We start from the raw sequence: 26214 nt of genomic DNA on the forward strand, positions 1-26214 counted from the left end.
AGAGCAAAAGGATAGTAAGGGATAAAATTGGTCCTCTTGAAGATCAGAGAGGTCGGCTATGTATGGAACCAAAAGAAATGGCGGAGATCTTAAATGGTTTTTTTGTGTCTGTATTTACTAAGGAAACTGGCATGGAGTCAATGGAAATAAGGCTAACAAGTAGCGAGCTCATGGAACCTATACAGATTGAGGAGGAGGAGGTTCTTGCTATCTTGAGGCAAATCAGAGTAGATAAATCCCCAGGACCTGACAGGGTATTCCCTCGGACCTTGAAGGAGACTAGTGTTGAAATTGCAGGGGCCCTGGCAGATATATTTAAAATGTCGGTATCTATGGGTGAGGTGCCGGAGGATTGGAGGATAGCTCATGTTGTTCCGTTATTTAAAAAAAGCTCTAAAAGTAATCCGGGAAATTATAGGCTGGTAAATTTGACGTCGGTAGTAGGTAAATTATTGGAAGGAGTACTGAGAGATAGGATCTACAAGTATTTGGTTAGACAGGGACTTATTGGGGAGAGTCAACATGGCTTTGTGCGTGGTAGATCATGTTTAACCAATCTTTTAGAGTTTTTCCAGGAGGTTACCAGGAAAATGGATGAAGGGAAGGCAGTGGATGTTGTCTACATGGACTTCAGTAAGGCCTTTGACAAGGTCCCACATGGGAGGTTAGTTAGGAAGATTCAGTTGCTAGGTATACATGGAGAAGTAGTAAATTGGATTAGACATTGGCTCAATGGAAGAAGCCAGAGAGTGGTAGTGGAGGATTGCTTCTCAGAGTGGAGGCCTGTGACTAGTGGTGTGCCACAGGGATCAGTGCTGGGTCCATTGTTATTTGTCATCTATATCAATGATCTGGATGATAATGTAGTAAATTGGATCAGCAAATTTGCTGATGATACAAAGATTGGAGGTGTAGTGGACAGTGAGGAAGGTTTTCAAAGCTTGCAGAGGGAATTGGACCAGCTGGAAAAATGGGCTAAAAAGTGGCAAATGGAGTTTAATACAGACAAGTGTGAGGCATTGCACTTTGGAAGGACAAACCAAGGTAGAACATACAAAGAACAGGAATTCTGCAGATGCTGGAAATTCAAGCAACACACATCAAAGTTGCTGGTGAACGCAGCAGGCCAGGCAGCATCTCTAGGAAGAGGTGCAGTCGACGTTTCAGGCCGAGACCCTTCGTTAGGACTAACTGAAGAAAGAGTGAGTAAGGGATTTGAAAGTTGGAGGGGGAGGGGGAGATCCAAAATGATAGGAGAAGACAGGAGGGGGAGGGATGGAGCCAAGAGCTGGACAGGTGATTGGCAAAAGGGGATACGAGAGGATCATGGGACAGGAGGTCCGGGAAGAAAGCCGGGGGGGGGGGGGATCCCAGAGGATGGGCAAGAGGTATATTCAGAGGGACAGAGGGAGAAAAAGGCGAGTGAGAGAAAGAATGTGTGCATAAAAATAAGTAACAGATGGGGTACGAGGGGGAGGTGGGGCCTAGCGGAAGTTAGAGAAGTCGATGTTCATGCCATCAGGTTGGAGGCTACCCAGACGGAATATAAGGTAAATGGTAAGGCACTGAGGAGTGCAGTAGAACAGAGGGATCTGGGAATACAGATACAAAATTCCCTAAAAGTGGCATCACAGGTAGATAGGGTCATAAAGAGAGCTTTTGGTACATTGGCTTTTATAAATCAAAGTACTGAGTATAGGAGTTGGAATGTTATGGTGAGGTTGTATAAGGCATTGTTGAGGCCGAATCTGGAGTATTGTGTTCAGTTTTGGTCACCAAATTACAGGAAGGATATTAATAAGGTTGAAAGAGTGCAGAGAAGGTTTACAAGGATGTTGCTGGGACTTGAGAAACTGAGTTACAGAGAAAGGTTGAATAGGTTAGGACTTTATTCCCTGGAGCGTAGAAGAATGAGGGGAGATTTGATAGAGGTATATAAAATTATGATGGGTATAGAGTGAATGCAAGCAGGCTTTTTCCACTGAGGCTAGGGGAGAAAAAAACCAGAGGACATGGGTTAAGGGTGAAGGGGGAAAAGTTTAAAGGGAACATTGGGGGGGTGCTTCTTCACACAGAGAGTGGTGGGAGTGTGGAATGAGCTGCCAGATGAAGTGGTAAATGCGGGCTCACTTTTAACATTTAAGAAAAGCTTGGACAGGTACATGGATGAGAGGTGTATGGAGGGATATGGTCCACGTGCAGGTCAGTGGGGCTAGGCAGAAAAATGGTTAGGCACAGCCAAGAAGGGCCAAAAGGCCTGTTTCTCTGCTGTAATGTTCTATGGTTCTAAGCCTTGTCATTAAGTTGGACAGGATGTCTCGGCCGTTCTTGACTAGTTTGTAGGTGAAGCTACAATATGCAGATGAAGCCCTGTCATTAAGTTGGACGGGATGTCTCAGCCGTTCTTGGTCCGTCAGCTGTTTTCAATCTCATCTACGTCATTTGTATGAACATTGAAACTCTAACCTCAAAGTGCACGTGGTTAACAGATTTCCTAGGGAAAACATTGCTCATTTGTCCATTCAAATATAAATTAAATAGATTTTGGTCAGAAGATAATATGAGAGTATGTATATTATTATCTGAAAGCTGTCCATCAACGTTTTCGTTGTGCTCAAATCTGTTGTTGTGATGGACTAATTATTGAAATCAAGAGGCATTATAATCACGGAATCCTTACTGTATTTCTGTACACTAATCTTGTACAACGGAATGTTACAGCTCTCCCGAATAGTCACCAGCCTTGTTCGTTCTATATTAGATCATGCACTCTAACAGAATGACGTTGGGAACTTTTGAATATTCTGTTTGATATTTTTCTTTGGGTGTGATGTAACAATATATTGAATCATTGTGATGCAAGTTTTTGAAATGGGGTAGATGCAGTGGTGTTAGAAAGTTTGTGAACTCTGTAGAATTTTCTCTACTTCTACATGACTATGACCGAAAATGTGATCAGATCTAGAGGTCAGTCTTAAAACTAAATAAAGAGACCCAATTAAATAAATAACACAAAACATTATACTTGTTCATTTATTTATTGAGAAAAATGATCAAATATTACATGTATTTGTTGGAAAAAGTATGTGAACCTTTGGTTTCAGTAATTGGTGTGAACCCATTGTAGAGTAAAAGTTCAACCAAGTATTTCCAATAACTGTTAATCTGTCCTGCACATCAGTTTGGAGGAATTTTAGGCCAATCCTCTTTACAAAACTGCTTCAACTCCAGGAATTTGGTGGGCTTCCTTGTATGAACTGCTTGCTTCAGGCCCTCCCACAACATTTCTATAGGATTAAGGTTAGGACTTTGACTGGGCCATTCCAGAACACTAATTTTCTTCCTTTTAGTCTCTTCTGCTGTTGCCTTACTCTTGTCTTTCATATCATTGTCATGTTGCATTATCCAACTTCTATATAGCTTCCGATGATGGACTGCTACCCTGTCATTTTCTAGAAAATGTCCTGATACAATTTTCAATTCATTGCTTCCGCAATGATTGCAAGCTGTCCAGGCCCTGAGGCAGCAAAGCAGCCCCAAACCATGATTAACAAATTTCATGTCACACGCCGGTGATAATAAACCTAATTCTAATTCTGTTCCTTCCACCATGCCACAGTTGGGATGAGGTTTTGGTGTTCGTGTGCAGTGCTCTTTTTCCTCCAAACATAACAATGTGTATTTCGCCGAAAAATTCAAATTTTGTCTCATCTGTCCACAGAACATTGTCCCAGAAGCATTAAGGAACATCCAGGTGGTCCTTTGCAAACTTGAAACATGCAGCAATGTTTTTTTTTTTGGAGAGCAGTGGTTTCCTCTGTGGTATCCTTCCATGAACACCATTCTTGTTCAGTGTTTTTCTTACAGTGGACACATGAACAGAGACTTCAGCAAGTTCTAGAGATTTCTGCAGGTCTTTTGCTGTTACCCTCCGGTTCTTTTTCACCTCCTTCAGCATTACATATTATGTTCTTGATGTGATCTTTGCAGGATGCTCACTCATAGGGAGAGTAACAACAGTACTGAATTTCTTTCATTTGTAGACAATTTCTCTTACTGTGGACTGATGAACACCCAGGTCTTTAGAAATGCTTTTGCAGCATTTTCCAGCTTCATGCATCTCTGCAATTTTTTCTCTAAGGTCCTCTAAAAGTTGTTTTGATCAAGGCATTTGCACATAAATAGATCTTTCCAGAGAAGAGCAGGTTCTGTCAGTAACCTGACTTTGTGTGTCTTTTTTCTACGGCAGGGTACCTCAACAACCCACACCTCCAATCTCTTCTCATTGATTGGAACACCTGACTTCAAATAGCTTTTGTAGAAAGCATTACCTCAGAGGTTCACATACTTTTTCCAATAAATACATGTAATATTGGATCATTTTTCTCAATAAATGAACAATTATAATGCTTTTTGTGTTATTTATTTAACTGGGTTCTCTTTATCTAGTTTTAGGACATGTGAAGGTCTGATCACATTCTTGGTCATATTTATGCAGAAATAGAGAAAATTCTATAGGGTTCACAAACTTTCTTGCACCACTATAGGCATTCGAGAAAAAGTCAGGTAATTCTTCATTCAGGTAATAAGCTAAGAGAGGAGATAAAGCAGAATGGTGGAACAGTGGGTCAAGCAGTATCTGTGGAGGCAAAAGTGACCAAATTTGAGCATCTGTAGTCTCTTTTGTCTTCAAATTACGAGAAAAAGTGATTGAAGCATTTATAGTGGAAGTGTGAGATTAGGTTTCCGGATGTGATAGAATGATAGTTATAGTACTTTAACAAAGGGGAATTGGATAAGTACTTGATGGAGAAAAACGTTTTTTTAATCTAAATATGTTTATTTTTCTGTAGGACGTACATGAAATACGGTAATCCTGCCAGAATAATGGAAGGCTACATTTCTGTTGTTACAAATGGCATTTGTCAAAGTGAAGAGAATGGGTCATTTTTTACGAAGGACTATGATGCTAAAAAGGCATATCTTGCTGGATCTGTCAAAGGTAAACACAGTAAATTGCAGAAGTTTATGATACAAATAAAGTCTTACTTAAAAATATTGAGGAAATTGAGAATTCTGCAATATCAGGCTTGTACTATAATGAGCCAGATCATCTGACCCACTTCTGATTACTTCCATGGTCTCTGTACCTCTGGGGCTCTCTCAGCCACTTATAGGATCTCTATAAGATATCTGGATCTCATAGGAAGTTGCCAAGAAAGTTGATGAAGGAAAGGTGGTAGATGTTCTCAACATGGACTTTGGCAAGGCCTTTGACTTGGGAGGCTGGTCCAGAAGGTTAAGTTGCTTTGCACTGAGGATAAAATAGTCAATTGGATTCAACAGTGGCCAAGGAGTTGTAATAATGATTGTCTCTCTGACTGTACAACTGGTGTGCCGTAGGGATTGTTGTTGGGTCTATTGTTGTTTATTATCTATAATAAAGATTTAGCTGATAATGTGGTAAACTGCATCAGCAGATTTGTGGCTGACATGAAAACTGGGAGTGTAAGAAAGCGACTGAAGTTTGCAGTATGATCTTGACCAGTTGAGAAATGGTTTGAAAAATGGCATATGGAGTTTAATGCAGACATGTGTGAGGTGTTTCACTTAGAATTAGAATCAGAATCAGGTTTAATATCACCAGCATATGTTGTGAAATTTGTTAACGTAGTGGAAGCAGTGCAATACAATACATGATAATATAGAAATATATATAAGTAAGTCAATTACAATAAGTATATATGCATATTAAATAGTTAAATTAAAAATAATGCAAAAACAGTAATAATAGTAGTGTTCATGGGTTCAATGTCCATTTAGGAATTGGATGGCAGAGAGGAAGAATCTTTTCCTGAATCACAATGTGTGCCCGCAGGAAGATGTCTTGGATACTATGGAGGCTAGTACCCAAGATGGAGCTGACTAATTTACAACTTTCTGTAACTTCTTTCAGTCCTGTGAAGTAGTCATCCCCCCATACCAGACTGTAATGCAGCCTGTCAAAATGCTTTCCATGGTACCTGCTAGACCAGAAGACACAGCAGCGGAATTAGAAGCTTTTGAGTGTTTTAGGTGACAAGCCAAAACTCCTTAAACTCCTAATGAAATATAGCTGCTGTCTTGCTTTCTATATAGCTGCATCGATATGTTGGGACCACGTTAGATCCTCTTGACACCCAGGAACTTGAAACTGTCCACTCTCCACTTCTGATCCCTCTATGAGGATTGGTTTGTGTTTCCTCATCTTACCCTTCCCGAAGTGTCCACAGTCAGCTCTTTGGTCTTACTGACGTTGAGTGCAAGGCTGTTGCTGTGACACCACTCAACTAGCTGGTATACCTCGCTCCTGTGCGCCCTCTCATCTCCGTCTGAGATTCAACCAACAATGGTTGTATCATCAGCAAATTTATAGATGGCATTTGATCTATGCCTAGCCACACAGTCATGGGTATAGAGAGAGTAGAGCAGTGGACTAAGCACACATCCCTGAGGTGCACCAGTGTTGATCATCAGCAAGAAGGAGATATTATTACCAATCCACACAGATTGTGGTCTTCCAGTTAGGAAGTCAAGGATCCAATTGCAGAGGGAGGTACAGAGGCCTAGGTTCTGTAGCGTATCAATCAGGACTGTGGGAATGATGGTGTTAAACGCTGAGCAATAGTCAATAAATAGCATCCTGACATAGGTATTTCTATTGTCCAGATCATCTAGGGCCGTGTGAAGGAGCCATTCAGATTGTATCTGCCATAGATTTATTGTGGTATTGTGCAAATTACTGTGGGTTCTTGATGAGACAAGAGTTGATTCTAGCCATGACCAGCCTCTCAAAGCATTTCCTCACTGTAGATATGAGTGCTATGGGATGAGTTGGGAGGTTCAAAGTGAATTTATTATTAAAGTACATATATGTCACCATATCCTGTGATTCATTTTCCTGTGGGCATACTGAGTAAATCCAAGAAACATAATAGAATCGTGAAAGATTGCACCCAACAGGACAGACAGACAACCAATCTGCAAGAGACAACCAACTGCAAATACAAAAGAAAAAAAATGATAACTAAATAAGCAATAAATACCACAACCAAGCGACGAAGAGTCCTTGAAACGGAGTCCATCGGTCAGTTCAGTGATGGGGTGAGTGAAGTTATCCCCTCTGGTTTAAGAGCCTGATGGTTGAAGGTTAACACTGTTCCTTACATGGTGGTGTGGATCTTGAGTTTTCTGTACCTTCAGCAGCAGTGAGAAGAGAGCATGGCCTCCCTGATGGTGGATCCTGCTTTGGTGCTGCCATGCTTTCTTCATAATTGCACTTAATATCTTTAAACCATGGTAAGACTTACACAGTGAATGGTAAGGCTCTGAGTTGTGAGGTAGAGCAGAGGGATTGGGGATACAGATCATTATCCTTGAAAATAGCATCACAGCAAGATAGGGTCGCAAAGAAAGCCTTGGCACAATAGCCTTCATCGGGGCATTAAATACAGAAGTTAGAATGTAGTGTTGAAGTTGTATAAGATGTCGGTGAAGCCAAGTCTGGAGTATTGTGTTCTGGTCACCTACCTACACGAAAGATGTCAGTAAGCTTGAAAGGATGCAGAGAAAAATTTACAAGGCTTTTGCCGGGAGTTGAGAACCAGAGTATTATGGAAAGGTTAAATAGGTTAGGTTTGTATTCCCTGGAGCACAGGAGAATGATGGAAGATCTTATAGAGGTTTACAAAATTTTGAGGGGTATAGATAGGGTGAATGCATGTAGGATTTTTCCCCTGAGGTTGGGTGAGACTAGAGATAGAGGTCATAGGTTTAGGGTGAAAGGTGAAATATTTAAAGGGAATCAGAGGGATCTTCTTCACTCAGAGAGTGATGTGGCTGTGGAGTGAGCTGCCAGCACAAGTGGACTCTGTCGCAGACACTCTGCTGTACTGTTCTGTGATTATGGTCCCTGTCTCAGACACTCTGCTGTACTGTTCTGTGATTATGGTCTCTGTCTCAGGCCTCTGCTGTACTGGTCTGTGATTATGGTCTCTGTCTCAGACACTCTGCTGTACTGTTCTGTGATTATGGTCTCTGTCTCAGGCCTCTGCTGTACTGGTTTGTGATTATGGTCTCTGTCTCAGACACTCTGCTGTACTGTTCTGTGATTATGGTCTCTGTCTCAGACACTCTGCTGTACTGTTCTGTGATTATGGTCTCTGTCTCAGACACTCTGCTGTACTGTTCTGTGATTATGGTCTCTGTCTCAGACACTCTGCTGTACTGTTCTGTGATTATGGTCTCTGTCTCAGACACTCTGCTGTACTGTTCTGTGATTATGGTCTCTGTCTCAGACACTCTGCTGTACTGTTCTGTGATTATGGTCTCTGTCTCAGACATTCTGCTGTACTGTTCTGTGATTATGGTCTCTGTCGCAGACACTCCTAAGGCTTGACTTCTGCTCACTCAAACCCAGAATCTGCTAGACTCTGATGATTTTTATCCAAGATTCTTTCAGAAGTCAAGAAAGATGTTCAAGAGCCAATGTTTAGCCTTTGTTGGAGCGGACAGAGGCGCTTCGAAGCAGCAGAGCTAAAGCAAGGCAGAGTCGAAGCAGTGGGGCCGGGGATCAAGAGCAAAGAACAAGCCCATGTTTGACTGATTCAAGTGCAGGCCAGTGTGGAAAGGTCAGGTACGGGCTGAATTGAGATGTTAGATCCTGGGATCCAGGTTCAAAAGCGAGGAATGACCCGCTCTTTGGTTGATTTGAATGCCAGGCCAGATTGGAAAGGTCAGGCATGGACTGAATTGAGGTGTTGGATCCCGGATCCCAGGTCCGAGAGCAAGGAATGACCTGCTTTTTAGTTGATTTGAGTGCCAGGCCCGATTGAAAAATTTGCAGTGTCAGGGCTGGAGATTAGGGATGGGCTGGTGTTCAGCTTGCTATCAGTGAGGTTTGCTTGTCTCTGTGCTGAATTGAGGTTGTGACCTGCAACTCATGAGCTCCTGGATTGGCTGTGATGTGACTGTGGACTCATTTTTGTGAACTTCAGTTCTGAATGTTATTTGCTGACTTTGATTATTTGCATGATTTGTTTTTTTCCTGCACATTTGTGTTTGACAGTCTTTTTCAATGGGTGCTATTGGATTTCTTTGTGTTGTGGCTGCCTGTATGGAGATGAATCTCAAGGTTATATATCAGAATCAGGTTTATTATCGCCAGCATATGTCGTGAAATCTGTTAGCTTAGCAGCAATGCAATACATAATCTAGAAGAAGAAAAAAAAAAAATAATAATAAATATGTAAGTAAATCAGTTACAGAATACATATATTGAATAAATTAAAAATCGTGCAAAAACAGAAATAATATATTTTCAAAAAAGTGAGGTAGTGTTCAAGGGTTCAATGTCCATTTAGGAATCAGATGGCAGAAGGGAAGGAGCTGTTCCTGAATTGCTGAGTGTGTGCCTTCAGGCTTCTGTACCTCCTACCTGATGGTAACAGTGAGAAAAGGGCATGCCCTGGGTGCTGGAGGTCCTCAATAACGGACGCTGTCTTTCTGAGACACCGATTCTTGAAGGTGTCCTGGGTACTTTGTAGGCGAGTACTCAAGATGGAGCTGACTAAATCTACAACCCTCTGCAGCTTCTTCTGGTCCTGTGCAGTAGCAACACCCCCCTCTCCATACCAGACAGTGATGCAGCCTGTCAGAATGCTCTCCACAGTACATCTATAGAAGTTTTTGACTGTATGTGTTGACATACCAAATCTCTTCAAACTTCTAATGAAATATACTCACTGTCTTGCCTTCTTTATAACTGCATTGATATGTTGGGACCAGGTTAGGTATTCAGAGATCTTGACACTCAGGAACTTGAAACTGCTCACTCTCTCCACTTCTGATCCCTCTATGAGAATTGGCATGTGTTCCTTCATCTTACCCTTCCTGAAGTCTTACTGACATTGAGTGCCAGGTTGTTGCTGTGACACCACTCCACTAGTTGGCATATCTCACCCTGAGATTCTACCAACAATGGTATCATCAGCAAATTTGTAGGTGGTACTTGAGCTATGCCTAGCCACACAATCATGTATATATAGAGAGTAGAGCAGTGGGCTAAGTACATACCCCTGAGGTGCACCGGTGTTGATCGTCAGCGAGGTGGAGATGTTATCACCAATCTGCACAGATTGTGGTCTTCCAGTTAGGAAATTGAGGATCCAATTGCAGAGGGAGGTACAAAGGCCCAGGTTCTATAACTTTTCAATCAGGATTGTGGAAATGATGGTATTAAATGCTGAGCTGTAGTCGATGAACAGCATCCTGACATAGGTGTTTGTGTTGTCCAGGTGGTCTAAAGCTGTGTGAAGGGCCATTGAAATGCATCTGTCGTTGACCTATTGTGATGATAGGCAAATTGCAATGGGTCCTGGTCCTTGCTAAGGCAGGAGTTCAGTCTAGTCATGACCAACCTCTCAAAGCATTTCATCACTGTAGATGTGAGTGCTGCCAGGCGATAGTCATTAAGGCAGCTCACATTATTCTCCTTAGGCACTGGTATAATTGCGCAAACATGAGGAATTCTGCAGATGCTGGAAATTCAAACAACACACATCAAAGTTGCTGGTGAACGCAGCAGGCCAGGCAGCATCTCTAGGAAGAGGTACAGTCGACGTTTCGGGCTGAGACCCTTCATCAGGACTAACTGAAGGAAGAGCTAGTAAGAGATTTGAAAGTGAGAGGGGGAGGGGGAGATCCAAAATGACAGGAGAAGACAGGAGGGGGAGGGATGGAGCCAAGAGCAGGACAGTTGATTGGCAAAAGGGATATGAGAGGATCATGGGACAAGAGGCCCAGGGAGAAGGAAAAGGTGTGGGGGGGGAAACCTAGAGGATGGGCAAGGGGTATAGTCAGAGGGACAGAGGGAAAATGATGTTGGTAAGGTAGTAATGAGAGTCAAAGAAATGGCAGATGAACCTATTGGTTACTTTGCATGTCTTCACTGTGGAAGACACTGGCAGTATGCCAGAGGCCCATGAGTGTCAGGGAGCAGGAGTGAGTGTCATTACTATTACAAAGGAAAAAGTGCCAGGCAAACACAAAGGTCTTAAGGTGGATAAGTCACCTGGATCAGATAGACTAAATCCCAGAGACCTGAGAGAGTTTGCTGAAGAGATAATGGATGCAGTGGTCATGATCTTTCAAGAATCACTTGATTCTGACATGGTCCAAGAGGACTGGAAGATTGCAAATGTCACTCCACTCTTTAAGAAGGGAGGAAGGCAAAAGAAGGAAATTAATAGGCCAGTTAGCCTAGCCTCAGTGGTTGGGAAAGTGTTGGTGTCTTTTATTAATGATGAGGTTTGAGGTACTTGGAGACAAATGATGAAATAAGTCCAAGTCAGCATAGTTTCTGTCAAGGGAAATCTTGCCTGACAGATCTGTTAAAGTTCTTCAAGGAAGTAACAAGCAGAGTGGACAAAGGAGAAGCAGTGGATGTCATTTACTTGGATTTTCAGAATGCATTTAATGATGTGCCACACATGAGGCTGCTTAACAAGATAAAATTCTGTGGCGTCACAGGAATGATACTGGCATGGATAGAGGAATGGCTGACAGGCAGGAGGCAGCGAGTGGGAATAAAGGGGGCCTTTTCTGGTTGGCTGCCAGTGACTAGTGGTGTTCCTCAGGGGTCAGTATTTAGACTGCTACTTTTCACACTGTTTGTCAATAATTTAGATAATGGAATTGTTGGCTTTGAGGCAAAGTTTGCGATTGATACAAAGATAGGTGGAGGGGGCGGTGTTAGGTAGTGTTGAAGAAGCAATGCAGTTGTAGCTGGACTTGGACAAATTGAAAAAATGGGCAAAACAAAATGGCAGATGGAATACAGTGCTGGGAAATATATGATAATGCATTTTGGTGAAGAACAATGGTGTGAACTATTATCTAAATGGGGAGATGGTTCAAGCTCCAGAGGTGCAGAGGTACTTAGGAGTCCTCATGCAAGACGCGCGGAAGGTTAATTTACAGGTTGGGTCTGTGGTAAAGAAGGCAAATGCAATGTTGGCATTTATTTCAAGGGGAATACAATATAAAAGCAAAGAACATAGAACATAGAATAGTACAGCACAGTACAGGCCCTTTGGTCCACAATGTTGTGCCGACCCTCAAATCCTGCCTCCCATATAAGTCCCCACCTTAAATTCCTCCATATATCTGTCTAGTAGTCTCTTAAACTTCACTAGTGTATCTGCCTCCACCACTGACTCAGGCAGTGCATTCCACGCACCAACCTCTCTCTGAGTAAAAAACCTTCCTCTAATATCCCCCTTGAACTTCCTACCCCTTACCTTAAAGCCAGGTCCTCTTGTACTGAGCAGTGGTGCCCTGGGGAAGAGGTGCTGGCTATCCACTCTATCTATTCCTCTTATTATCTTGTACACCTCTATCATGTCTCCTCTCATCCTCCTTCTCTCCAAAGAGTAAAGCCCTAGCTCCCTTAATCTCTGATCATAATGCATACTCTCTAAACCAGGCAGCATCCTGGTAAATCTCCTCTGTACCCTTTCCAATGCTTCCACATCCTTCCTATAGTGAGGTGACCAGAACTGGACATAGTACTCCAAGTGTGGCCTAACCAGAGTTTTATAGAGCTGCATCATTACATTGCGACTCTTAAACTCCATCCCTCAACTTATGAAAGCTAATACCCCATAAGCTTTCTTAACTACCCTATCTTTCAGGGATCTATGGACATGTACCCCGAGGTCCCTCTGCTCCTCCACACTACCAAGTATCCTGCCATTTACTTTGTACTCTGCCTTGGAGTTTGTCCTTCCAAAGTGTACCACCTCACATTTCTCCGGGTTGAACTCCATCTGCCACCTGTCAGCCCACTCCTGCATCCTATCAATGTCTCTCTGCAATCTTTGACAATCCTCTACACTATCTACAACACCACCAACCTTTGTGTCGCCTGCAAACTTGCCAACCCACCATTCTACCCCCACATCCAGGTCGTTAATAAAAATCACGAAAAGTAGAGGACCCAGAACAGATCCTTGTGGGACACCACTAGTCACAATCCTCCCATCTGAATGTACTCCCTCCATTACCACCCTCTGCCTTCTGCAGGCAAGCCAATTCTGAATCCACCTGGCCAAACTTCCCTGGATCCCATGCCTCCTAACTTTCTGAATAAGCCTACCATGTGGAACCTTGTCAAATGCCTTACTAAAATCCATATAGATTACATCCGCTGCACTACCCTCATCTATATGCCTGGTCACCTCCTCAAAGAACTCTATCAGGCTTGTTAGACATGATCTGCTCTTCACAAAGCCATGCTGACTGTCTCTGATCAGACCATGATTCTCTAAATGCCTATAGATCCTATCTCTAAGAATCTTTTCCAACAGCGTTTCCACCACAGACGTAAGGCTCACTGGTCTATAATTACACGGACTATCCCAACTACCATTTTTGAACAAGGGGACAACATTCGCCTCCCTCCAATCCTCCGGTACTATTCCTGTGGACAACGAGGACATAAAGCTCCTAGCCAGAGGCTAGCCTGGGGAATATTCCGTCAGCCCCCAGGGACTTATCTGTCCTAATGTATTTTAACAACTCTAACACCTCCTCTCCCTTAATATCAACAAGAGATAATGCTGAGGCTTTGTAAGACATTAGTCAGGCTGCACTTGGAGTACTGTCAACAGTTTTGGGCCCCATATCTCAGAAAAGATGTGCTGTCATTAGAGAGAGTCCAGAGGAGGTTCATGAGGATGATTCCAGGAATGAAGGGGTTAACATATGAGGAGCGTTTGGCAGCTTTGGGCCTGTACTCACTAGAATTTAGAAGAATGCAGGGGGGTTCTCATTGAAACCTATGGAATGTTGAAAGGACTAGATAAGGTGGATGTGGAGAGGATGTTTCCTGTGGTGGGGTATCCAGAACTAGAGGGCATAGCCTCAAAATTGAAGGGTGACCTTTTAGAACAGAGGTAAGGAATAACTTTTTGTAGCCAGAGAATAGTGAATCTGTGGAATGCTCTGCCATAGGCTGCTGTGGAGGCCAAGTCCGTGGGTATATTTAAGGTGGAGGTTGATTGTTTCCTGATCGGTCAGGGCATCAAAGGATGTGGCGAACAGGCAGATGTATGCGGTTGAGTGGGATTTGGGATCAGCCATGATGGAATGGTGGAGCAGACTCGATGGGCTGAATTGCCTAATTCTGTTCCTATGTCTTGTGGTCTTATAGTCTTAAGACAGGAGAATAGGGCTGAGATGGATAATCAACCGGCCATCATGGGATGTTGAAGAGGATTCAATGGGCTGAATGGTCTAATTTTGCATTATGGTCTTTTTTAAACACTGCTATGATCCACCATTTTATCTGCCTTGTCTGCAACTCAGGTACAGCAGTTTGAAGTTTAAATTGCAAATTAGATGGGAATAAATTCACATTCCGCATCCATGTATGTAAATTCTTGCCCAAGAAGACTGACAGAATCGGGGATAAGGATCACCGTTGCTATTTACTCAAATATTCCTACGTAACTCTTGCCAAACTCCTCCAAGATTATCAAGACTCCAATGATACCAGTAGAGGTTCAAACCTGGGATCAGCAAGGATGATTTTTATAGTTCCCAGGAGGTTTGGCCTTTCTGAGTGTTAAATAAATGATGAAGTTCTGACTAATACATAAAGAAGGTTAATTTATTAACAGTGTAAGACAGAAGGTTTTTTTTTGTTTCAATGGAATGCATTTTCTTTCCAGATATAGTGAGTCAGTTTGGAATGGAAACTATCATTCTGTACACGGGACTCATGCTGAAGAAGAGGGTTGTGGTCTATCACCCTCGCATCGAAGCTTTGCAGGAATTTACCAGGTGAAAGCAACATGTAGAGCACAAATAAGGCAGGCTGTGCTTTTGACTGGCTATATTTTATTTTTCATACCATCAAATTTTCCTCTTTTGGCATTTGAAATTATTTTGTTTTTGCTTATCTCAGGACATTTAAACCCTGCTTTCTTCCCTCAATAACAATAGACATTGCTGAGGCACTCCAAGTGGAGAAATGTAGGTCAGTAGAACTAATATGCTGGGAAAATGTTGTAAGGTAACATTTATGGATCCTTAACTCCTACTGTGTAGAGGGACCAGGAAAACAAAAAAAGGAAGGAAATAGTTTTATTTCTCCTTTTAAACATGACAGTTGACATTTAAGAGCATAGACAGAAATGCTGCATAACTTTGCTAGATGTAAGAGGTATTCAGATACTCATTTTACTTTTTTATATTTTATGCTCTAGGACTTTGCCCACATTCATTTGGCATAGGCAGGATTGGTCCATACTTCATCCTTACATGCATCTAAATCATGATGAGCTGGAGGCATTGAAAGCTTGCACTGGTAAGAGTTCATTTTTGTTGAAAATGTGCTTGAAATGTTTTACTATAGTTAATCCAATTTTGAAATGCAGTTAATGCAGTACTTTAAAGGAAAAGTTTATTTTGAAAATTTGGGATACTTTAAGATGTCTAACTGACCATTCATTCAGCAATAAGGATTGATTAGTTTCCTGTAATGACAATAAACATCCCAACACCTTGCAAATAATTCTGACAGATGTTTTTACTTCACACTCAGGTTATGTGGCTGGTTTCACAGACTTAAAGGTGACTGACCGGCCAGACATCTACGATGTGTTTGTGAATCTGGTGGAAAGTGAAATCATCATCGCACCCCATGCTAAAGGTATCATTGTCGTTTCTGTCTTTATTAATATGGTTTTGTTTCAGCAGATTCCTGTTCCTCATCTACCATAAGCTCCTGCAACACCTACATAACAAATTTACAGTGTTCATCATTGTCTTCATACTCTCTTTCTCTGTGACCTATTCCTAACCTAAAACATCTTCTCCGATTCTGTCAAGTTGTGCCTTTTCAAAATTACATGGTGGCTAATCCTATACATTCTAGAATAACCTCCCCAAATCTTTCAACTTCTTTCTCCTCTTTTACAATATAGTATCTTAAGAATTCTTTCCATAATTCAGGTTTTAAATCTGCTGTAACATTTTATCTTTAGTTTTGATGAAGTGACCAGTCAAGGTTAAGGGTCTGGCATAAACATTACCTTGTCAATTTCTCTCCATGGACAATCTTGCCTTTTGCCCCAGATTCCAGAATCTGGAGTCTTTTATGTCTCCATTTTCTCTTATGCTTTGGTGACAAGTTGTGTTCAATATGTTCCTGTGAGGTTGCTTGTCATGTTTTATCCTGTTAAAAGTGCCAGATATATTTTAAAAAAAGCACTGTTATGAGACCATAAGATACAGGAGCACAATTAGGCCACTTGGCCGATTGAGTCTGCTCTGCCAGTCCATAATTATACCTTGGAACCACATTCTCTCATTTTCTTTCCATAAGCTTGACACCATGACTAATTAAGAATTCATCAACCTCCGCCTTAAATATACCTAATGACTTGGCCTGCTCAGCCATCTGTAGCAATGAATGCCACAGATTTACCTTCCTCTGGCTAAAGAAATTCCTCCTCATCTCTGTTCTAAATGGTTGTCCCTCTATTCTAAGGCTGTGTCCTCTGGTCCCATTACAGGAGACATCCTCTCCACATCCACTCTACCTAGGCTCTTCAATATTCTGTGGGTTTCAATGAGATCCACCCTCTCATTCATGTAAACTCCAGCTAATACAGGCATCTTGTCAAAACTTTTCTGAAAATTCAAATAAACAACATCCATTGTCTATCCTACCTATTATTTCCTCAAACAATTCCAACAGGTTTGTCAGGCAAACTTTTCTCCTTGAGGAAACCATGCTGACTTTGGCCTGTTTTGTCACATGTCTCATCCTTAATAAAAGACTCCAACATCTTCTGAGTGACTGAAGTGAGGCGAACACGCCTATAATTTACTTTCTTCTGCCTCCCTCCCTTCTTGAAGGTGGAACATTATTCCTCAGTATAATGTTGTGGGAAGCACTGAGTCATGGCTGAAAGGAGGTCGCAGTTGTGAGTTCAACGTTAAAGGATATACTTTATATCAAAGGGACAGGCAGGAAGGTATGGGCGGTGGTGTGGCTCTATTGGTAAGAGATGGAATTACATCTTTAAAAAGAGGGGACATAGGGTCAGAGAATGTTGAATCTTTGTGGGTGGAGTTAAACTGCAAGAGTAAAAAAACCATGATAGGAATCATATATAGGCCTCCAAGTAGTAGCCAAGATGTGGGATTGTGATTGCAGAGGGATAAGGGGGTAGTGACATAATTGTAATAGGGGACTTCAATATGCAAGGGGATTGGAAAAATCAGGTTGGTGTCAGATCGCAAGAGAGGGAATTTGTTGAATGCCTACAAGATGACTTTTTAGAGCAGCTTGTGCTTGAGCCTGTTTGAGGAAAGGCCATATTAGATTGGGTGTTGTGTAATAACCCAGATCTTATTAGGGAACTTAATGTAAAGGAACCCTTAGGAGGCAGTGATCATAATATGAATTCATACTGCAATTTGACAGGGAGAAGCATAAGTCACATATATCAGTTTCGCAATGGAATAAAAGGAATTACAGAGGCATGAGAGAGGAGTTTGCCTAGATAGATTGGAAGAGGATACTGGCAGAGATGACAGTAGAGCAGAGATATCTGAATTTTCTGGGAATGTTCACAAGGTGCACGATAGATATGTCCCACAGAAGAAGTTCTTAAGTGGCAGGGATAGGCAACCATGGCTGACAAGGGAAGTTAAGGACCCCATAAAAGCCAAGGAAAGGGCATATAAGGTAGCAAAAGTGAGTAGGAAGTTTTTAACATCCAACTAAAGGCAACTAAAAATGCTATAAGGAAGGAAAAGATGAAATATGAGGGCAAACTAGCCGATAATATAAAGCAGGCTACTAAAAGTTTTTTCAATTATATAAAGAGTAAAACGAAGGTGAGATTGATATTGGACCACTGGAAAATGATGCTGTTGAGATAGTAATGTGGGACAAAGAAATGGCAGCTGAACTTAATGGGTACTTTGTATCGTTCTTCACTGTGGCGGACACTAGCAGTGCGCCAGAGGTCCATGAGTGTCAGGGAGCAGAAGTGAGTGCCATTGCTATTACAAAGGAAAAAGTGCTTGGCCACCTGAAGGGTCTGAAGGTGGATAAGTTAACTGGACCAGATGGACTACATCCCAGAGTTCTGAGAGAGGTTGCTGAAAAGATAGCCGAAGCGTTGGTCATGATCTTTCAAGAATCACTTGATTCTGGCATGGCTCTGAAGGACTGGAAATTTGCAAATGTCACTCCAGTCCTTAAGAAGAGAGGAAATCAAAACAAAGAAAGGCTAACACCTTCTGACCCTATGTCACTTCTTTCTAATGATTTGATTTTATTTCTTACCAGCAGAACAATGCCACATGCTCAGCCTTCCTGCCTGTCCTTTTAGTGCAATGTGTATCCTTGGACATTAAGCTCCCAGCTATAATCTTGTTCAGCCTTGATTCAGTGAAGCCTACAATATTATACATGCTAATCTGAAGCTGTGCTGCAAGTTCATCTACCTTATTCCATATACTGTGTGCGTTCAAATATAATACCTTCAGCCTTATATTCACCCTTTTCGATGTTGTCAAAAGAACAGGCATGTAGGCAAAAAGGGTGGCGTGATTAGAAACAGAGAAAATCTACGGCATAATACAGGCCCTTCGGCCCACGACGCTGTGCCGAACATGTCCTTACTTTAGAAATGTCCTAGGGTTACCCATAGGCCTTTATTTTTCTAAACTCCATGTACCCATCCAGGAGTCTCTTAAATGACCCTATCGTATCAGCATCCACCACCGTCACCAGCAGCCCATTCCACGCACTCACCACTCTCTGCGTAAAAAAACTTAGCCCTGACATCTCCTCTTTACCTACTTCCAAGAACCTTAAAACTGTGCCCTCTAGTGCTGGCCATTTCAGCCCTGGGAAAAAGCCTCTGACTATCCAGACGATCAATGCCTCTCATCATCTTATTCATCCCTCATCCACTGTCTCTGCAAGAAGAAAAGGCCAAGTTCACTCAACCTATTCTCATAAGGCACGCTCCCCAATCCAGGCAACATCCTTGGCAATCTCCTATGCACCCTTTCTAAAGTTTCCACATCATCCCTGTAGTGACATAACCGGAACTGAGCACAGAACTCCAAGTGGGGTCTGACCAGGGTCCTATAAAGCTGTAACATTACCTCTCGGCTCTTGAACTCAGTACCACAGTTGATGAAGGCCAATGCACTGTATGTTTACTTACCACAGAGTCAACATGCGCAGCAGCTTTGAGTGTCCTATGGAATTGCACCCCAAGATCCCTCTGATCCTCCACACTGCCAAGTGTCTTACTATTAATACTATATTTTGCCATCATATTTGACCTACCAAAATGAACCACCTCACACATCTGGGTTGAACTCCATCTGCCACTTCTCAGCCCAGTTTTGCATCCTATCGATGTTCCGCTGTAACCTCTGACAGCCCTCCACACTATCCACAACACCCCCAACCTTTGTGTCATCAGCAAATTTACTAACCCATCCCTCCACTTCCTTATCCAGGTCATTTATAAAAATCACGAAGAGTAGGGGTCCCAGAACAGATCCCTGAGGCACACCACTGGTCACCAACCTCCATGCAGAATATGACCCATCTACAACCACTCTTTGCCTTCTGTGGGCAAGCCAATTCTGGATCCACAAAGCAATGTCCCCTTGGATTCCATGCCTCCTTACCTTCTCAATAAGCCTTGCATGAGGTACCTTATCAAATGCCTTGCTGAAATCCATATACACTACATCTACTGCTCTACCTTCATCAATGTGTTTAGTCACATCCTCAAAAAATTCAATCAGGCTTGTAAGGCACAAACTGCCTTTGACAAAGCCATGCTGTCTACTCCTTATCATATTATGCCTCTCCAAATGTTGATAAATCCTGCCTCTCAGGACCTTCTCCATCAACTTACCAACCACTGAAGTTAGACTCACTGGTCTATAATTTCTTGGGCAACCTCTACTACCCTTCTTGAATAAGGGAACAACACCTGCAACTCTCCAATCCTCCAGAAACTCTCTCGTCCCCATTGATGATAATAAGATCATTGGCAGAGGATCAGCAATCTCCTTCCTCGCCTCCCACAGTAGCCTGGGGTATGACTCATCTGGTCCCAGTGACTTATCCAGCTTGAAGCTTTCCAAAAGCTCCAGCACATCCTCTTTCTTAATGTCTATATACTCAAGCTTTTCAGTCTGTTGTAAGTCATTCCTACAATCGCCAAGGTATTTTCCGTAGTGAATACTGAAGCAAAGTATTCTTTTAGTACCTCCGCAATCTCCTCCAGTTCTATAAACATTTTTCCACTGTCACACTTGATTGGTCCTATTCTTTCATGTCTTATCCTCTTGCTCTTCACATACCTGTAGAATGCCTTGGGGTTTTCCTTATTCCTGCTCGCCAAGGCCTTCTCATGTCCCCTTCTGCCTCTCCTGATTTTCATTCTGAAGCTCCTTCTTGTTAGCCTTATAATCTTCTAGACCTCTACCTAGTTTTTTGAACCTTTTGTAAGCTTTTCTTTTCTTCTTGACTAGATTTACAAAAGCCTTTTTTACACCACAGTTCCTGTACCCTACCATCCTTTCTCTGTCTCATTGGAATGTACCTATGCAGAACCCCACACAAATTTTCCCTGAACATTTGCCACATTTCTTCCGTACATTTCCCTGAGAATATCTGTTTCCAAATCCCTGCCTGATAGCCTCATATTTCACCTTACTCCAATTAAACATTTCCCTAACTTGTCTGTTCCTATCCCTCTCTAATGCTATGGTAAAGGAGATAGAATTGTGATCATTATCTCCAAAATGCTCTCCCACTGAGAGACCTGACACCTGACCAGGTTCATTTCCCAATACCAGATCAAGTACAGCCTCTCCCTTTGTAGGCTTATCTACATATTGTGTCAGGAAACCTTCCTGAACACACCTTACAAACTCCACCCCATCTAAACCCCTTGCTGTAGGAAGATACCAATCAATGATTTTGCCAACCAAAATCTCCCACCATGACAACCCTGTTATTACACCTTTCCAGAATCTTTCTCCCTATCTGCTCCTCGATGTCCCTGTTACTATTGGGTGTTCTATAAAAAACACCCAATAGAGTTATTGACCCCTTCCTGTTTCTAACTTCCACCCACAGTGACTCCGTAGACAATTCCATTTCATTTCATTTTTAAAATCTTTTTATTGATATATAATCTTCTACAGCTGTGAAATACAAAAGTTCAACAAATTAGTATATGTATAATTAATAAAGCTGAAGAAAAAAAACTTGTATATGCTAATGAAAAAAATTAAATAAGAAAAAGAAGGAAAAAAGAGAACCCCAACTAACTAAAAAAAACCCACTACAAAAAAAACCCATTAGGAACCAACCCCCAGAGCAATACGTCTTACAATCATCTATATATATAAAAGAAATAAAAAACAACAACAACTGCCAAATCACATTTATATAACATAAAAATGGAAGGAAACCATATAAATTAATTCAAATTAAATGATAATATTTGGCAAAAGAGCCCCACCTTCTCTCAAAATCGAATCGGGGATCAAAAGTTCTATTTCCAAACTAAGACATAACATTACTTGGGAAAACCATTGAATTAATGTGGGAGCAGAGGTATCTTTCCATTTCAATAAAATAGCCCTTCTTGCCAACAATGTAACGAATGTAATTACGTAAACAACAGGAATTCTGCAGATGCTGGAAATTCAAGCAACACACAATAAGGTTGCTGGTGAACGCAGAAGGCCAGGCAGCATCTCTAGGAAGAGGTACAGTCGACGTTTCAGGCCGAGACCCTTCGTCAGGACTAACTGAAGGAAGAGTTAGTAAGAGATTTGAAAGTGGGAGGGGGAGGGGGAGATCCAAAATGATAGGAGAAGACAGGAGGGGGAGGGATGGAGCCAAGAGCTGGACAGATGATTGGCAAAGGGGATATGAGAGGATCATGGGACAGGAGGTCCGGGAAGAAAGACAAGGGGCGGGGGAAACCCAGAGGATGGGCAAGGGGTATAGTCAGAGGGACAGAAGGAGAAAAAGGAGAGTGAGAGAAGGAATGTGTGTATAAAAATAAATAACAGATGGGGTACAAGGGGGAGGAGGGGCATTAGCGGAAGTTAGAGAAGTCGATGTTCATGCCATCAGGTTGGAGACTACCCAGACGGAATATAAGGTGTTGTTCCTCCAACCTGAGTGTGGCTTCATTTTTACAGTAGAGGAGGCCGTGGATAGACGTGTCAGAATGGGAATGGGATGTGGAACTAAAATGTGTGGCCACTGGGAGATCCTGCTTTCTCTGGCGGACAGAGTGTAGGTGTTCAGCAAAGCGGTCTCCCAGTCTGCTTATATTTTTTTGTAATGGTAATACCCAAATATTTAAAAGAATTCACAATTCTAAATGGAATATCATTATATATAAAAACAGGAACATTTATAGGGAACAATTCTCTTTTGTTTAAATTAAGTTTATATCCTGAAAATTTTCCAAAATCATTTAATAATTCCAAAAGATTAGGAATAGATTCTTCAGGATTCAAAATATAAACCAAAAGATCATCTGCATAAAGAGAGATCTTACGTATGGTCCCATTTATAGAAATACCATGAATGTTTTCAGCTTCACGAATTGTTATAGCCAAAGGCTCCAGTACAAGATTAAATAATAAAGGACTTAATGGACACCGTTGTCGAGTACCTCGTGAAAGTGGAAAAAAGGGAGACCTAAGATTATTAGTAATAACGGTAGCAATAGGGTTCTTATAGATCATTTGAATCCACTCATTAAAATTATTACCAAAGCCAAATTTCTCTAATACATTAAACAAATAAGTCCATTCAACTCTATCAAATGCCTTTTCTGCATTCAGGGAAATAGTGGGGTGTTTTGGATAATGGTGAATATATAATATTCATCAATCTCCAAACATTAGAAAAAGTGTAACGGCCTCTAATAAAGCCTGTTTGATGCATAGAGATAATTTTAGATTAAAATGTTTCCCAAACAGTTAGCCATTATCTTAGAAAGAATTTTAGCATCCACATTTAATAACGAAATAGGTCTATTAGATGAGCATTCAGTAGGATCTTTATCTTTCTTAAGGATTACAGAAACAGAGGCTTCATAAAAAGAAGAAAGTAAATTGCCTTTCTGAAAAGATTCATGAAATATTTCCAAAAGGTATGGAGAAAGTAATTTTTCAAATTTTTTGTAAAATCCTACTGAATAACTATTGAGTCCAGGAGCTTTACCTGATTGCATTGACCATATAGCTTTCTGAATTGCATGCTCAACAATTGGAGCATCAAGGGTCTGTTGATCTTCAGCAGTAATTTGAGGAAATTTAACCTTATATAAAAAAGCCTTCATTTTGGAGGGATCTGCAGGAAACTGAGATTTATAAAGAGCAGAATAAAAATCCTGAAAAATATTATTAATATCTTCATAATTACTTACTATATCTCCATTATCTTTACGAATCTTTAAAACTTGTCTTTTAGCTCTAGTAGCCCTTAATTGGGAAGCTAAGAGCCTATTATTTTTATCCCCAAAATTATAAAACTGACCTTTTTAATTTAAGCAAATATCCTTCAATAGGATAAGTTAATAATAAATTATATTGTGATTGTAATTTCACTCTTTTAAACAAATCAACATTTGGAAAGATTGCATTGATATTATCTACATCTTTATTATCTTTAGCAATTTTATCTAATTCCATTCTTGTCTGTTTCTTCAACTTAGCTAAATAAGAAATAATCTGACCACGTAAATAAGCTTTTAACATATCCCACATTACTAACTTTGAGACGTTTCCTGTATTATTAAAGAGAAAAAACTCTTTTATCTGACTTTCAATAAACTCAACAAAATCTGAACTTTGTAACAAATGTTCTGGAAAATGCCAAGGTGGTCTTGTAGAAACAACGTCTTTAAAATCAAATATTAACTTTAGGGGAACATGATCAGAGATACCAATTGCATCATATTCACATTTCTGAACATTAAATAGAAGTCGAGGGAGGGCTATAAAATAGTCGATTCTCAAATACTTATTATGAACATGTGAATAAAAGGAATATTCTCTGTCGCTAGGATGCATATGTCTCTAGACTTCAATTAAACCATAATCAATTAAAAAGGAATTAATAAGTGATGCTGAGCGATTAGGGAGTTGATGTCTAGATGGTGATTTATCTAATAAAGGGTTTAAGCAAGTATTAAAATCTCCACCTGTCAATAACATATATTCATTTAAATCAGGTAATAGAGTGAAAATATCTTTAAAAAATGAAGGATCATCAGCATTTGGTCCATATATGTTAACCAAAACCATTTTCTTATTGTAAATTGTTCCTTTAGTAATCAAAAATCTACCATTAATATCAGATATAATATCCTCCTGATTAAAGGGAGTATTAGAATCAATAAAAATGGAAACACCCCTAATTTTACTTTGAGAGTTTGTGTGAATCTGAGGATCCTTCCAAAATTTTAAAAATCGATTTTTATCACATAACCTGACATGCATCTCTTATGCAAAAATTATATCACATTGGAATCGATTAATAATTTTAAATGTTTCCTTACGTTTAATAGGATGATTCCAACCACGGACATTCCAACTTAAAACATTTAACTGTTTAAGTAACATCATGAAACTTTGTATCTAAAGAAAACAATTAGATGCATGTCAGGATAAGGTAGTCGTGAATGGCGGTGATAAGCAACAATAATAACAATTTACGTATGCTCCGGAATACCATAATGGGAATAAAAAATAGAAATAGAAAAAAGAAAAACACCCACCCAACTTACAAAGCCCAGAAATAAGTCGATATCTATCAATGCAAGCCCCAAAGAATACATAAGAAGCAATTCAGAACTCCACCTGCCTAAATAAAAGGTACAGATGAAAAAAGGTAATCTGTCTCCCTCTCCCAAGTATACAACTCATTACAGTCGACATACAACCCATTACAATTAAATTAGAAAAAACAGTTAACAGAAACGACCTTCAGTTTAGAAAGTAACCCTCATAACATTAGATAAGTCCAAAACAAATTCTTAAAATATTTGCTCAGAAGAGAAGACAGTCGCCATCTTTAACTTATTACATCTATCTATAAAAAGTGAAAAAAAACCCGAATAGTAAGTTGAAAGTTCTTAACAAAAACATGCAAAGCAAAAAAAAAACAATTAGTCCGTAAATGTAGCAAACAGAAAGAAATTCTAAATGATTTAAAGTTTCTACAGAATTCCAACAGATCCCATACGATATCCTAAAATTAAAACCGTCCAAACCAGTCTATTTCAAAGATAAAGGTACATTTTAATACCAAGACTTTCTATAGCCCTCAATTCTTCCAATCTCATCATTTCTTATATCATGAAGTGATCAAACAATTGTAGGTCCTTCAAGCATCAGGCTTCAGACTCATCAGAGAGAGAATTAATAAAACGCAATGCATCGTCTGGATTCTCTAAAATACGAACCCCAGAGTCTTTAGTGAAAAGCCTTAATTTAGCTGGATATTTAAGAAAAGGATGCATCTGTTTTTGAAAAGCCATATGCATTATGGCCGCAAATTCAGAACGTTTCTGAACAACTTCACACGGAAAATCTTGAAAGAAACGAATCTCAGAGCCTTGAAATTTAAACAGTCTTTGTTTTCTTTCTAGTTTAATAATACAGTCTTTGTCTCGAAAACGAAGGAAAGGCACGATAACATGTCTATTTTTGCCTTGTCCTGAAGTTCCAACTCTATGAGCTATTTCGATGTCGGGCGATTGTGGAAAAGCCTCGGGAAATAGAGATTGAAACATTTTAGCAAAATAGGCCAGTGTGTTGGCTGATTCTGATTTCCCTTTCAATCCAACAATTCGAATATTGTTCCGATGGGAACGAGCTTCCAAATCAACAATTCGTTGTTGAGCGTTTTCCAGATGAGAGGAAATATCAGCCGCATTGCGAGTTACTTCTTTAAGATCCACGCTCAAAGAATCAATTTTTTCTTCCAAAGGGAGAAGACTTTCTTTTAGTTGAGTTAGTTCAGCGACGATAGAGCTCATTTGAGTCTCTAATCGATATTAACCCAGGCTGTCTCCTCTA

General features: G+C 40.7%; 1 protein-coding gene across 4 annotated transcripts in view; it reads left to right on the plus strand.

Moving 5' to 3' along the window:
- Positions 1 to 26214, plus strand: part of dennd10 (DENN domain containing 10) — an 87123-nt gene that overhangs the window by 32578 nt on the left and 28331 nt on the right. For all 4 annotated transcript variants that reach the window (XM_072239638.1, XM_072239637.1, XM_072239641.1 and 1 more), the window contains 4 exons: positions 4854 to 5002; positions 14772 to 14883; positions 15309 to 15409; positions 15647 to 15754. In XM_072239638.1, the coding sequence (XP_072095739.1) occupies positions 4854 to 5002; positions 14772 to 14883; positions 15309 to 15409; positions 15647 to 15754 (470 nt within the window). The remainder of the gene's footprint in view (positions 1 to 4853; positions 5003 to 14771; positions 14884 to 15308; positions 15410 to 15646; positions 15755 to 26214) is intronic.

The sequence above is a fragment of the Mobula birostris genome, chromosome 21 (genome assembly GCF_030028105.1).
Source record: "Mobula birostris isolate sMobBir1 chromosome 21, sMobBir1.hap1, whole genome shotgun sequence".
Taxonomy (NCBI): Eukaryota; Metazoa; Chordata; class Chondrichthyes; order Myliobatiformes; family Myliobatidae; genus Mobula; species Mobula birostris.